The sequence below is a fragment of the Belonocnema kinseyi genome, chromosome 2, assembly GCF_010883055.1.
Source record: "Belonocnema kinseyi isolate 2016_QV_RU_SX_M_011 chromosome 2, B_treatae_v1, whole genome shotgun sequence".
Taxonomy (NCBI): Eukaryota; Metazoa; Arthropoda; class Insecta; order Hymenoptera; family Cynipidae; genus Belonocnema; species Belonocnema kinseyi.
This window is the reverse complement of record NC_046658.1, coordinates 168,352,717-168,367,292: the sequence shown is the minus strand read 5'-3', so window position 1 is coordinate 168,367,292 and position 14,576 is coordinate 168,352,717. Positions and strand designations below refer to the sequence as shown.

The following is a 14,576-nucleotide window of genomic DNA, read 5'->3' as shown; positions in this document are numbered from 1 at the left end:
TTGAAAATTAATTTTTTCAAGTGGTAACTTAGTATAAACTAAAATTTTCAGTAATAAATTGTAATTATAGCAATAAAATATTTCAGAGGAGTGTAAATGTTTTAAAATAATTTGGATTATTTGAAAAGATTACAAAGAAATTTTTTATTGATTTCAGTAATTTAATGGGATTCAAAAGGATTCGAAATATTTGAGAATATTATAAAATATTCTCAGGCGTTTTCAATTGCTTGAAAAAGTTTCAAAGGTTTTCAAAAGATATAAAAAAATTCGAAATATTTTAGGAAATTAAAAAAAAAACACATATTTTATTTTATTTATTTAGGCTTTCAAAGACTGAAATATTTTCATGTATTTTAAAGATTTCAAGGCAATTTATTTAGAATTCTGCCTGAATTCTTATTAATTTATTCTAAATTCTTGTAAATTCTTTTGAATTCTTCCAAATTCACTGAATTATACCTAATTGAATTAATGTTTTTCATTTTTTTAAATTGTTTTCAATTCTTTTGAGTGCTTTTTAAATTCAGGTTGATTTTTTCTATGAATTTCATCTAATTTTTATCATTTTGTTTTAAATTTCTCTAAATTGTCTCAAAATTTATTTGTAATCAATGAAACGTTTTTCGATTTTCAAAATTGTTCCGATTTATTAGTGGATTGCAAAGATTGGTGGATTGGAAACACATGAAGGCCTTTTCAAGGGCTTTCAAAAGTTTCAAGGGATTGGAAATATTTTAGGAAATTTTAAAAGTTTCCAGAATTTTTGTTCATTTATTTCAGTAGTTTTGAAAGATTTCAAAGACAAAAATATTTTAGTATATTTTAAAAGATTCCAAGGCATTTTCAAGAGATTTGTCAAGTTTTTAAAATAAATTTAAGGAATTTTAATTTTTTAATGTATTTCAAAAAATGTATGCACAGGAACTGAGGGTTTTCGTAGAGTTTCAAATATTTTTTGTAATTCATTTGGAATTCGCACTGGATTATTATTAATTTATCATGAATTGTTTTTAATTTTTTAAATTCTTCTTCTTAATTCAATCAATTTTTAATTAAAAGAAAGATTAATTATGGAATATTTAGCAATATTTGAATTTTTATTCAAGGCAAGTAAATTTAAACCAAATAGTTCAAAGTAAAGAAACTTTAACTGAATTGTTTGACATAGAAAACCTGGAATCTTTAAAATTTCGAAGAGCCTTTAAACTTTGCACGTTACAATTTTAATTGTTGTATTTGAAAAATGTTTAATTTGTAAGTGAAATTTTTAAATTTTGATGTATAATTTACAAATGAACATTTGTATAAGATTTTGAGTAATTTTAAGAGATATTTAGGAGTTGAAAAAAGATAAAAAATGATCATGCAAATTTTAGAAAGTTTCAAAGTTTCAAAATAAAAATTTATTTTTAATTTTCCTAGGAATCTTAAGAAAATGTTTATATTATTTTGAAGCCATTCACAATTCTTAAAAAGAATCTAATTTTTTTGTTTAAAATATGCGAAAATCTACATTTTGTTTTACATTAGGCTTTCATTTTAAGTTTAATGTTCCATTTTTATTTATACATCCAAATTGTAAAGAAATTTTCCAAAATTTGCAGGATTTTCTGAAAATTGTAGAAAAAATCCAATTCATTTTGACAGATATTTAGAAATTCTGAAAAAATTTCCAAAATCATTTTAAATTTAAAACAACTTCTAGATTTATCAAGATTTTGAAATAAAATTTTGAGGCTTTCCAAGGATGTTTAAACTATTTAAAAAGAAAATAATTGAATTCCTAATTTAAGAAGTGTTCAGTTAATTTGTTTTGCAAATTTTAATGTTTCTAGCTTAAAATTTCTTAAAATTATATAATTCTGAAAATTTTAAAGTTCATTGATTGATTTTTTAATTTAGAGCATTGCAAATGATAAGGTGGATTTATATTTTAATATATTGAAAAATGTTAGTACCTTCAATTTTATACGCGTAAATTATTGAGCATTTGCATAAAAAAAAATATTTAAAGAAATATATAAATAAATTTATTTCATCGATTAAAATTTCCATCCTGTTTTTTGTAATCATTACTCACTTGTGTTAGAAATATAAAATTTCATTTTAATTCCCGTTCATTTTTCTAAGTTCATTTCAAAGTTACTGAATCAATGGATTTTTTTATATTTTTTAACATTTTTGTCAATTCTTTTGAATTGTTTGGAATTTAACTTTGTTTTGAGGTCTTACGAATTTATTCTGAATTTGTGACCTTTTGAGTGAAAAAAATGTTGAAAATTCAAATACTTGGTTGAAAGTTAAAATCTTTTTTTACAAATTCATTATTTTTTGTGTGGAAAATTTATCTCTGATTTGAAATCTTCAATATTTTTTTTTTTTTTTGAAAATCCGTTTTTTTGGTTTGTTGAAAATCATTTTTTAAACTGAAAATTTAACTAATTTAGTTGAATATTTCATCATTTTAATTCAAAATTTATCCCTTTTATTGAAAATTGACTTTTTAAACTGAAAATTGACCTAATCAAGTTTTAGTAAAAAAAATTCTTTTTTAATTGAAAATTCATCTGGTTGACCATTTTTATGAAAATTGGTTGTTTATTGTGATTTGAGAAATAATTTTTTAACTGAAAATTTAACTAATCCACATGCATATTCCATAATTTATTTAAAAATTCATCTTTTTAGTTCAAAGTTCCTTTTTGTGGTTCAAAATCAATTTTTTTAATGATTTATCCTGAATTCTTTAAAATTCTTTCGAATTTTTTAAATCACTTGAATTTTTCCAATTTTATTCAATCCTTGGTAATTCAGTGGGTTTCTTAAAAATATGTTTTTAAGTTTGAATTTCATTTATCCTGTAAATCAATTGATAAACTGGTCAAAGGATTCGAAACATTTAAAATAATTTTTTCAGTGCCTTAAAAAAATGTCAAGGGATTGAAAAAGATTTAAAAAATTTAATTATATTGTTAAATATTCGTTTTTTGCATTGAATTAATGTAACTATTCGATATTTGGTTAAAAAGTAATTTTTTATCCTCGAAAATATCAAATATTTGGCTAAAAACTTATGTATTTTGCGAAAGTTAATTTTTTTGGTAAAAAATTATTATTATTCGTGGTGGAATATTCATTCTCTTGGGTGAAAGATTCTTTTTATTTTTGTTAAAAATGTATTTATTTGGTTGAAAATTGATTTATTTTGTAGTTTTATTATTCCATGCTTAATTTAAAAGTTACATGTTGAAAATTTAACTCTTTTGTTGAAAATTCATATACATATTTAACTGAAAATGCGTCTTTTTTGGTAAAAAAAATTAATATTCTTGATTAAAAATGTATTTCTTTGGTTAAAAAATCAACTATTTCGTGGAAAAATCATTTTTTGGATAAAATTTTTGTTTGTGGCTGCAAATTCATCTTTTTAGTTAAAATTTCAACTTTTTAGTTGAAAAATCAATATTTTGGTTAAAAATTCATTTTCTCACGGAATAATAATCATTTTCGCTAAAATTTTATTTCTGTGACTGAAAATTTATTTATTTGGTTGAAAATTCGTCTTTTTAGTAGAAAAATAATCTTCTTGGTTTGAAATTCATCTTTATGGTTAAAAATTCAACTATTCAGTTAAAAAATTGATTTTTTGGGGAAAAGATTCATAATTTTCGTTGAAAATGAATATTTTTGGTGGAAAATTTATATATTTTGTTGAAATTGACTCTTTGATTGTAATTTTACCTTTTTTGTTAAAAGTTAAACTAGTTTGTTAAAAATTCCTTTTTTTTGTAAAAAAAAAATTAAATTTTTTTTTTAATTTATCTTTTTGGTTGGAAATTCATTTTTAGTTTATAAATCATCTATTGGGTTAAAAATTTACTTTTGAGTTGAAGATTCATCATTTCAGTAGATTTTTTTTTCATATTTTAAGTTAAATTAAATTAAATTTTGTTTTTTGCAGAAAAAGTATACTATTTCACCTTTGTTTTGAAATATATAATTTACCTTTTTAGTTGAAAAGTCCGACTTTATGGGTAAAAAATTAATCTTTTTGGATAAAGATTGGTTAAAAATTCATGTCTTTAATTGAAAATTCATCTCTGTAGTTCAAAATGTAATCATTTTTACTAAAAAAAAAATTTTTCTCATTGTAAATTAATTATTTTAACTGAAAATTGAACTATTCCAGTTAAAAATTCAATTTTTTTATTGAAAATTAACTTTTTAAAGTGACAATTTAACAAGCCCAGTTAATAAATATTTAGAATTTTATTTATAATTTTTTTTAAGTTTAACTTTTGTTAATAGTTAATCATTTTAATCAAAAATTCATCTGTATTTGAAAATTTTATTAATTCGTATTTTTTATGTGTTTTAAAAATACATTTTTTAATCTATAAAATTATATTAGCAAATCGAGTTGAATATTCCATCTTTTTAGTTAAAAATTCATCTCTTTAGTTGATTTTTTTAACTTTAAATTAAACTACTGAAGTTAAAGATTTCTCAATTTTATTTGAAAATTCATTTCTTTGGTTAAAAAATCATTTTTAATCTGAAAATTTAACTGATTTAGTTGAATATTCCACCATTTAGTTCTTCAAAATTCATCATTTTAATGGAAAGCTTATCTCTTTACTGGAAAATGTAATCATTTTTTATGAAAATTTATTATTATTCTATTTTTATTTTTTTTTAACTGAAAATTAAAAAATATTAAAAATTCCTATTTGTGGTTCAAAATCAATTTGTTTTTTACTGAGAATTGAACTATTCGATTTAAAAATGTATCTATTATTTCAAAAAATTGTTTTTTTTCTTACGTTAATATCTTTAATTGAAAATTCAACTATTTCCATTGAAGATTGATCATTATTAGTAATTAACATAAGTAATAATTATTTAATATTGATTTCAATTTACAGGATGTCGTTTTAGAAACTGAATTCGACGGTGAGAAGCACAAATATACTATGCTGCAGGTATGTAGAAATAAAATTTTATTCAACAATAGTATAAAATTATCTGGTTCATAAATCTTGTTTTCAAAATTTATCCTGTATCATTAGGGTGGCTTAAATTTTTTTTAAAAGTTTGATTTGTGGGGCTGCCCTCAAATAAGCTTTCATTTGTGCAAAAACAACTGAATATTTATATTTTTTTAAAATATTTTTGATAACGGGAAGTAAATTGGAAATACCACCCTTCAAAATAAAAAATATAACTTTTTAAATTATAAAAATAATTTTCAAAAACTGTATAGTTCTAAGAAATTGAAGAATATTCAAAGAAATTTCTTTATTTTACAGTATTTTACAAAATATTAGGAAAAATTCAAGCCAGTTTAGAATATATTTAGGACTTTATAATTTTTGAAGCAATTAAAATATATTTGATAAATTTTCGGAAATCTTTTTTAGTTTTTAAATATTTCTAATCTTTTTCGAAATTTGAGAAAATTTTCTGAAATCTTTTATAATATATAATACTAAAATATTTTTCAATTTGTTCTTAAAATTAATGTTTCAAAATAAAAAATTAATAAAAAATTTCCCCGAAATCTTGAGAATTTTTATTTTTAATTCTCTGTACACCTTTCAAAATTCACATTAAACAAACATTTTTTAAATCCTGAAAAATTAAAAATATTGTCCCTAAATCGTCAAGATTCTTCTTCGACACATGCTTGAAAACTTAAATTTATTCTTCTAAATTAAAACTAAAACCATTTTAAATTTCTCCAGAAATTCTTTTTTCAAAAAAAATCATCTAATTTCTTTCAAAATTATCAAAAAACTTCGCAAATTTTTTTTTTCAAATCAAAGAAACTTTTTTGTTCAGTTGATTTACTCTAAATAATCGCATTTTATCTTCCCCCTTCTTTTTTAAATGAACAATATTTTTTAATTTCATTTTTTAGGTGTGGCCTGTACGTCAGCCGCGTCCAGTAACGGAAAAATTACCTGCTAATCATCCTCTACTCACTGGTCAACGAGTTTTGGATTCCCTTTTCCCGTAAGATATTTTATATTAAAAATTTAATGAGTTTTTAAAAAATTTAACCTTTTTAGTTGAAAATTTGCCGGTTTTGTTTGAAAATTCGTATTTTTAGCTTGAAAATTCAACAATAAGAATACATTTTTCTTTCTTTCGTACCAAATTTTGTTTGATTGAAATTTTAATTATTTTTTTAAAAAATCGCCTTTTTGGTTTCGAAATTTATTTATTTTCGTAGTAATTTCATATTTTTTGGTTAAAAATGCAACTCTGGTTAAAAATTAACCTGTTTCGGTTGAAAATTAACTTTTTTGTTGAAAATCTTTTTCCAAATTTGTCTATTTTGTTAAAAAGTTGTCTTTGGTAGACAATTAATCTTTTACGTTAAAAATGTATTTTTTTTTTATTAAAAATTTAACTGATTGGTGAAAATTCGTATTTTTTTATTGAAGATTCAACAGTTAAGTTAAAAAATAATTTCTTTGGTTAAAATTATAACTATTTCTATTTTGTTCATAAATTTATCATATTCATTAGAAAATTCATGTATCTTGATAAAAACTCGTTTATTTTGTTAAAAAATTGTCTTTTTCGTACAAAATAAATCTTTTATGTGGAAAATAATTTTTTTTTACTTAAAAATTTAACTGATTTGTAGAAAAATCGTATTTTAGACTCAAGAATTTGGTCGAAAATTGAAGTACTTTTTTGAAAATTAATTTTTTAAATTGAAGATTTATAATTTTAGTTAAAAATTCATTTCTTTCGTTCAAAATTCACCTATTATGTGAAAAGCCGCTTCGCTATTGGTTGAAAATAATTTTTTTTTTAAAGTTAACTATTTAATGTTTCGTTGAAAAATCATAATTTGTAGAAAAAAATTGATGATTTTTTTTTTTTTTTTTGAAAACTCTTCTTTTTGGGTACAAAAAATAAACTGTTTCTTTTTTTTTTTCTTCAAATTTCATTTATTTTTCAAATGTTTTATTGTAAATTATTTTGTTTTAATTGGGGATTTATTCATGTTCTTAAAAATTCGACTTTTTCATTGAATTAAACTATTTTTTTTATGTCAAACTAAAATATAATTAAAAAATCCGCTACTTGTTTAGAAATTATTTTTTTTTATAATTTAATCACTTGCTCGAAAATTAACGTATTTGTTTGAAAAAAATCGTGTTTTCGGGATAAAAATTCAATAATTTTGTAGATTATTCGGTTTTTGGCTTTAAATTTCAACAATTTTGTTTTAAATTAATTTTTTTTGTTGAAAATTGGTCTTTTTTGGTTGAACATTAATTTTCTTGGAGGCAAATTTAAATATTTGTTTAAAAATTCAGCGATTGGTTAAAAGTTAAACTATTTTGCAAAAAAATTGCTTTTTTTTAGATTCGCCTATTACGTTGAAAAATTAACTTTCTTGTTGAAAATCCATTTTTTTTCGTGAAAAATTAATCTTATTTGTTGAAAAACCATCTTTTTCTTGAAAATTAATTGTTTAAACTGAATATTTGTCGAATTTATTTTTGATTGAAAAAATATCTACTTTTTTCTTGATAATTAAACTTTTTGGTATAAAATTTACGTCTCTAGATTAAAAATTCATCTATTATGTTAAGGCTTAGCTATTTTTATGAAAATTTTATTTTTCTTGTAGTTCAGCTAATTTAAAATGCGTCTTTTGATAAAAATTCATCTTTATATTAATATATTGAATTATTTTGTTTGAAAACTCGTTTTTTTTTTTATTTTATTGAAAATTAATTCTGTGTTATTGAATTACATTGTTTTTTATTAAAAATGTTAATCTTTTTTGGTTGAAATATCTACTGATACATTTTTTGTTCAGAATTCGTATTTTTTTAATGAAGATTTAATTATTTGGTTAAGAGTTACTCTTTTCTTAAATATCAATTTCTTGTTAAAGGTTTATAATTTTATTTGAAAATTCATTTCCATGGTAGAAAAATGAGTTATTTTGTTGAAAATTCGTTTTTTTTATTGACTGAAAATTAATTATTTCACTGAAAATTTGACTATTCCAGTTGCAACTTTAAATATTTTGTTAAAAATTTTTTTTTAGTTTCAAAATAATTTTTTTTACTAAAAATATAACTATTTAATATTTGGTTGAAAAATTATTTTTTTAATTAAAAAATTATCTTTTTGGTTAAAAATAAAATATTCCTGTTAATGATTGATCATTTCAGTTGAAAATTCATCTTTTTTGTTTAAGAATAACTTCCATTTTAAAAATTTTTTTAATATGGTTTAGACTAGATAAAATGTATTAAATAATTTGTTTTAAAATTAATTTTCTTTCTTCAAAATTCAAGTATTGCAATAAAATATTGATCATTTTAGTAATATTAATTAATGTTTTTTAAATTAAAATTGTTTAAAAAATTAATTTGCCTTTTTTGTGGAAAGTTTTTTTTCATGGCTGTAAATTTAAACAGTCAATTTTTGGTTGAAAACTGTCTTTTTTTAGGTAAAAATTACGCTATTTGTATGAAGGTTTTTTATTTAAAATATTTTTAGTTGATTAACTGTGAATATAAATTATTTCATGATTTTTTAAATTGAATTTTACTTTAAGAATGAAAAAGTCTTATTAGTTAAACAAGTGTAAAACCTCTTGTTATCTTTTTTAATTATGATATCCATTATTCGATTTTAGATTAAAAATTTTTAAGCGCAAATTTTAATTCAATGAATTTGAAAATGCAATTTGAAAGACTTAAGCAATTAAACTTTAGAAGCGTTTAAAATCTAAGATTTTTGATAGGAAAAAAAAACATTTTTTGTTTATCAACTATGAATATAAATTAATTAATGATTTTTCAAGTTGAATTGTACTTTATGATTTAAAAAGTGAATAATAATTGATTTTACATGACGATTCGGAATCAGTTCACAATTTTATAATTTGCAGATTTTAATGTTAGAAATTAAACTGTTTCAATTGGATAGTCTTAGTTATAGAAATATAAACGCACGATTGAAACTGTATGAACTATTTTCAATTTTAAAATAACTTCAAAATAATATTTTCATAAATAAAGGCTTTTATTACATTTCAAATATTATTTTAGTCTAAAATATTCGAGTTTGAAACCATTTAATTACAAATTTTTGAATTAAGAAAAATCAAAAATAATTGGACATCTATTATTCTTAGAAAAAAATCGAGGAAGTTGAAGAGATATTTATAAGTTTAAAATTATTTCAGATAATTGAAATTAAGCGTCTATGTGGATTACCAAAATCCGGCTTTTCGTATCAAAATTTTGGTGCAAATAGTCCACGACCATACAGATAATGTTAGAAGGTTTCTAAAAATTTAGAAACGCTTTAGAAGAATAAAAAGCATTTCCGTGGAAAATTTGAAAATGAGTTTTAATTTTGAAACATTAATTCTATGGGAATATTGAACAATATTTAGAAAGATTGACAAAATTATTAAAAATAAATTTTTTTAATTTGCCAGGATTATCTTAAAATTTCAGGAAACAATGCGAATCATTTTAAACAATGCTTAGAAGTTCTGAAAAATTGAACAATTAATTAAAATTTGAAAACATTTAAACCAATTGTAAATTTTGCAAAATTTTAAAATAAAATTTTGAATCATTTTAAAGGACTTTTAACTTATTTAAAATAAAAATAATTTAACTTGTAAGTTAAAAAGTGTTTTGTTGATAAAAAAAATGTAATCGTTCAATTTTTTATATTTCTAGCTTAAGATTGTTTAAAAGGACATAATTTTGAAAATTTTCTAAATTCAATGATTGATTCTTCAAAGCTCTGAAAATGATAACGTGAATTTATAAATTTTAGAGCTGAATCAGAATCTTAGAATTCTATAATTTATAAAAGTTTCAAATGTGTAATTTTCCAGTTTAACTGCATTTAATTTAAAATTGTTAATTTGCAGTTAAGTTTTTATTACTTCAAATGGAAGACTTTATGGCTTCAGAATTCGACTTTTTAAATATCATTGACTGTGAAAAATGTTTCGAACCGGGGAAAAATCGGGAATATTTTTCTTTGGTTAAAATGTCCACCCTGTTTTTCATTTAATTTTAATATTCCTAATGATTGATTTGACCTTTTATTTGTTGACAGATGCGTCCAGGGAGGAACGACCGCCATTCCTGGCGCTTTCGGTTGTGGAAAAACTGTAATCTCTCAAGCCCTCTCGAAGTATTCCAATTCCGACGTAATTGTCTACGTCGGTTGCGGAGAGCGTGGTAACGAGATGTCTGAAGTATTGCGCGATTTCCCCGAACTTTCCGTGGAAATTGACGGTGTGACCGAATCAATCATGAAACGTACGGCCCTGGTTGCAAACACCTCCAACATGCCTGTCGCTGCCCGTGAAGCTTCCATTTACACTGGTAAAATTCACATTTTCAAGTTAAAAACAAAACAAAAAAATTATTTAAAAATTTACTCAGGTCATTTTTAAACCATTTTTAGAATGACACAGTAATTTTTAGCTTCCAGAAATATTTTGCTAGTTATTACTGATTGAATTAGGCTTAATTTTCAAAATTCGCAGATTTTTTCTTGACTAATATCGATAAATTATATATTAAATATCATTTTTGTTGGACAAAAACGCGTCAGTTTTGTGGAAAATTAATTTTTGTCTGAAAATTCATATTTTTTGTTTCAAATTCGTCTTTATGGTTTTAAAATTCTTAAATGAAGTTTGGCAATGAAATTATATTTTGGGCGTTTTTGAACATTTTTTTTTAATAAGAAAAATTTGTTTCTAAAGCCAAAATTTTAATTTCTTTTTTTTTTTTTTGCACTTTCCTTGAACATTAATATTCAATTGCCAGTCTTTCTTCTTTTAATAATTTAAATATTGAATCTTTTATAAATGGAATAAAACAGTATTTCAGATAGAAATTACATTTTTTTAATTTATCACCTTATTTTAAACAAAAAATGTCGTTTCTACTATAAAAGATGGCTTTTTAACAATATAGTTAAATTTTAAAACTAAAAAGACAAATTCTCCACAAAAAAGTGTAATAGTTTATATTTAAATAAAAAAAGATGAAATTAATGCACACAAAAATATTTTTAAAACCGAAAAGAGGAATTTTAAAAAAATAAAGATTTTTCAAGCTGGGCAGAAATAAAGGTTTATCTAAATGATTGAACCTTCAAATCAAAGTACAAATTTTCTCTACGAAAATTGAAGTTTGAAAGAACCAATATGAATTTTCAGCAAAAAATTAATTTTCCACGAAATTGATGAATTTTTACCCAACAAAAATTAAGTTTCAAACCAAGAATTTTTTTTACCAAGAGAAAAGAATTTTCGGCTGGAAAAGATCAATCTTTAAAAAATGGAAAAAGTTAAATTTTCAGTTGAAAAATTAATTTAAAAACTATACTAAAAATATGTTGAATTTTCATTCTAAAAAATTAAATTTTTTCTAAAAAAGATGAATTTTTTAATGAAAAGGATAATTTTTCAAAAAAATAGTTGAAATTTATGTTAAAAACGATCTCAATTGAATTGTCAGGATCAAAATATGAGTTTTTATACGAGAAATAAGTTGCTACAAAAAAAAAATTGAATTTTTAATCGAAAAAGACCAATTTTTACCTAAAAATGATGACATTTTAACAAATTTTTTTTTATTCTCTACCAGATAGTTGGATTTTTATCCAAAAAAATATTTTAAAAATTCGTTTTAAAACAGATTAAAAATAAAAAGAAAGATACATTTCTACGAAAAAATTGAAATTTCAATCTAAAGACAAAATTTTTCAGACGAGAAGAATGAATTTTGAACAAAATAGTTTGTCTACCAAGTAGTCGCATTTTTGTTCAAGAAAGATGAAATTTTTACGGAAACAGATGAGTTTTTTAAAATAAAAAACGACATTTTTTAAAAAACTTTTATCCAGAAAACATTTCAGTTCATTTTTGAGCACTAAAATACAAGTTTTCTACGAATCACTTAAATTTTCGACAAAACGGTTAGATCAAATTTCTCTTAAATAGATGAATTTTTAATTTAAAAAAAAAATATCTAAAAATGATTATCCTTTATCAAAGAAATAAAACAACATTTAAGATACAAATTCAAAATTTATTTATTTATTTTAAACAAAGAATGTCTTTCCTGCTAAAAGAATGACTTTAACAAAATAATTAAGTTTTTAACAAAATAGTTGAATTTTCAACAAAAAAGCGTCATAGTTTATATTTTAATAAAAAAATATGGAATTTATACATAAAAAAAAGAACTTTAAAACCATAAAGACTAATTTGAAACAAAAAATATGAATTTTCAGACAAAAATTAATTTTCCACGAAACTGACGCGTTTTTGTCCAACAAAAATGATATTTAAAACCAAGAAATTTTTTTTTTCCAAGAAAGAATAATTTTCAACGAAACAGTTGCATTTTTAACGAAAATCAATTTATTTTCCTACCAAATAGATGAATTTTCGAACCCAAAATAAATGAATTTTCAATAAAACAGATCGATTTTCAATAAAATAGTTTAATTTTTAACTAGAAAAAATTAATTATTACAAAAAATGAAATCATTTAACTTTCAACTAAACAGTGGAGTTTTCAACAACAAAAATATAATTTTAAATCAAAAACAATTGAATTCTTCCAAAACGAAAAACAAAAAGGTTTAATTCGCAAGAAAAAGTCAATTTTTAATAAAAAATGGAATAGTCGAATTTTAGTTTAAAAAATTAATTTTGAATAACAAAAAAACGAATTTTCAACAAAATAATTTAATTTTCAAACAAAAGAGATTAATTTTCAACTAAGATGATGAATATTTAACCAAAAGAATTAATTGTTAACAAATTAGTTTAACTTTTAATTAAGCAGTTGAATTTTAAACCAAAAAGAAAATTAATTAAAAATTCAAAACGCTTGAATTTGACCAAAACGACAAGTTTTGAATAAAATAGATAAATTTTCATCCAATCCGTTAAATTTTCAACCAAAAACGATCAATTTTTAACCTAAAATGGAATAGTTAAATTTTTAGTAAAAAAATGTCTAAAGCAGAAAAAACTAGTTTCCAAAAAAATGAATAAATTACTCAAAAAGATTCATTCGCAAAAAAATCGATTTTTAGCAAAAAGTGGAATAGTTGGAATTTTTAATTTTTAAAAATAATTACTTTTTAACTAGTGATAAATATTTGAACAAAAGAATTAATTTCTAACTAATTAGTTTATAAAAAAAGATGAATTATTTACCAAAGAGATGAATTTCTAAATCAAAAACACGAGTTTTCAAGTAAAAAAAAAATCCATTTTTAACCTAAAATGGGAAAAAAGCATCTACAACACAATAAAAAAATAATTGAAATTTTTAACAAAATATTTTAATTTGCAACTAAGAGATCAATTTTTAACAAAAAATGGAAGTCGAATTATTAGTTTAAAAATTAATTTTGAACTAAAATGAATGATTTTTCTATTAAATAATTAAATTTTCAAACAGTGATAAATTTTCAATGAAAGTGATCAAATTTTAACCATATAAACGAATTTTTAACAAATTAGTTTAACTTTCTACTTAGTATTTCGAATTTTCAACCAAAAAAATTTCATTTTTAATAAAAAAAAAACATTTGGGTTCTGTTAAATGTTCGGTAAAAAAAAAATTTTCAACCCAGACAAAAGGGAATTTTCTTAAAAATAAATGAATTTATCAAAAAATAATTTAGTTTGCAACTAAGAACGATCAGTTTTAAACTAAAGTGAAAAATCTTTAACAAAAAGAATGAATTTTGAACAAAGTAGTTCAACTTTTAACTTGGTAATTAAAATTTCAATCGAAAATGATTTCATTTTGAGCTCTCAATCAGTACAGATTAAATTATAACCAAACAGTTACATTTTTAAAAAAACAAAAAATAAATACATTTTTAACAAAAGAAATGAATTTTAAGGGACGATTAAAAAATTACGAAAAATTAAATTCCCGGCAGTAGAAACTTTCCGAAAAAGAAAATATTTGAAATGTGATATTCCGATATTATAAAATATCCGATTGATAGATTGTAAAGTAATAAATAACAAAATAATAAATGAAATACTTTTATTTCTTATTTTATTATTTATTTATTATTATAATAATTATTGAAATGTTTAAATTCGGGAATTTTATAATAATAAAAAAAATTTTCCTGTATCGGCAACTTTAATTATAGAGAAAAATGTCAGGAAAAAATGGATTAAATTGCAGGTATTACTCTTTCTGAGTACTTCCGGGACATGGGTTACAACGTTTCCATGATGGCAGATTCAACATCTCGATGGGCCGAGGCTCTTCGTGAAATTTCCGGTCGTTTAGCTGAAATGCCTGCCGATTCCGGTTATCCGGCTTACTTGGGTGCTAGGCTTGCCAGTTTCTACGAGCGAGCCGGAAGGTAATTCAATTTGTCTAATTACAATTAATAGTTTATACGAGGGTGGATTGATAAGTTTCCGGCCTGACCAAGAAAAACAACGTTTTTAAGAATTTTTTTTTTTATTTCTCAACATAATTTCCTCCAAGGCTGATACA

The 14,576-nt window shown here is 21.8% G+C and overlaps 1 protein-coding gene across 2 annotated transcripts in view; it reads left to right on the top strand.

Annotated features, from left to right (window-relative positions):
• The window catches only part of LOC117183114 (V-type proton ATPase catalytic subunit A), a 48,661-nt gene that overhangs the window by 16,217 nt on the left and 17,868 nt on the right, over positions 1-14,576 (top strand). For both annotated transcript variants that reach the window (XM_033376293.1, XM_033376294.1), the window contains exons 5-8: positions 4,929-4,985; positions 5,924-6,018; positions 10,129-10,400; positions 14,256-14,439. In XM_033376293.1, the coding sequence (XP_033232184.1) occupies positions 4,929-4,985; positions 5,924-6,018; positions 10,129-10,400; positions 14,256-14,439 (608 nt within the window). The remainder of the gene's footprint in view (positions 1-4,928; positions 4,986-5,923; positions 6,019-10,128; positions 10,401-14,255; positions 14,440-14,576) is intronic.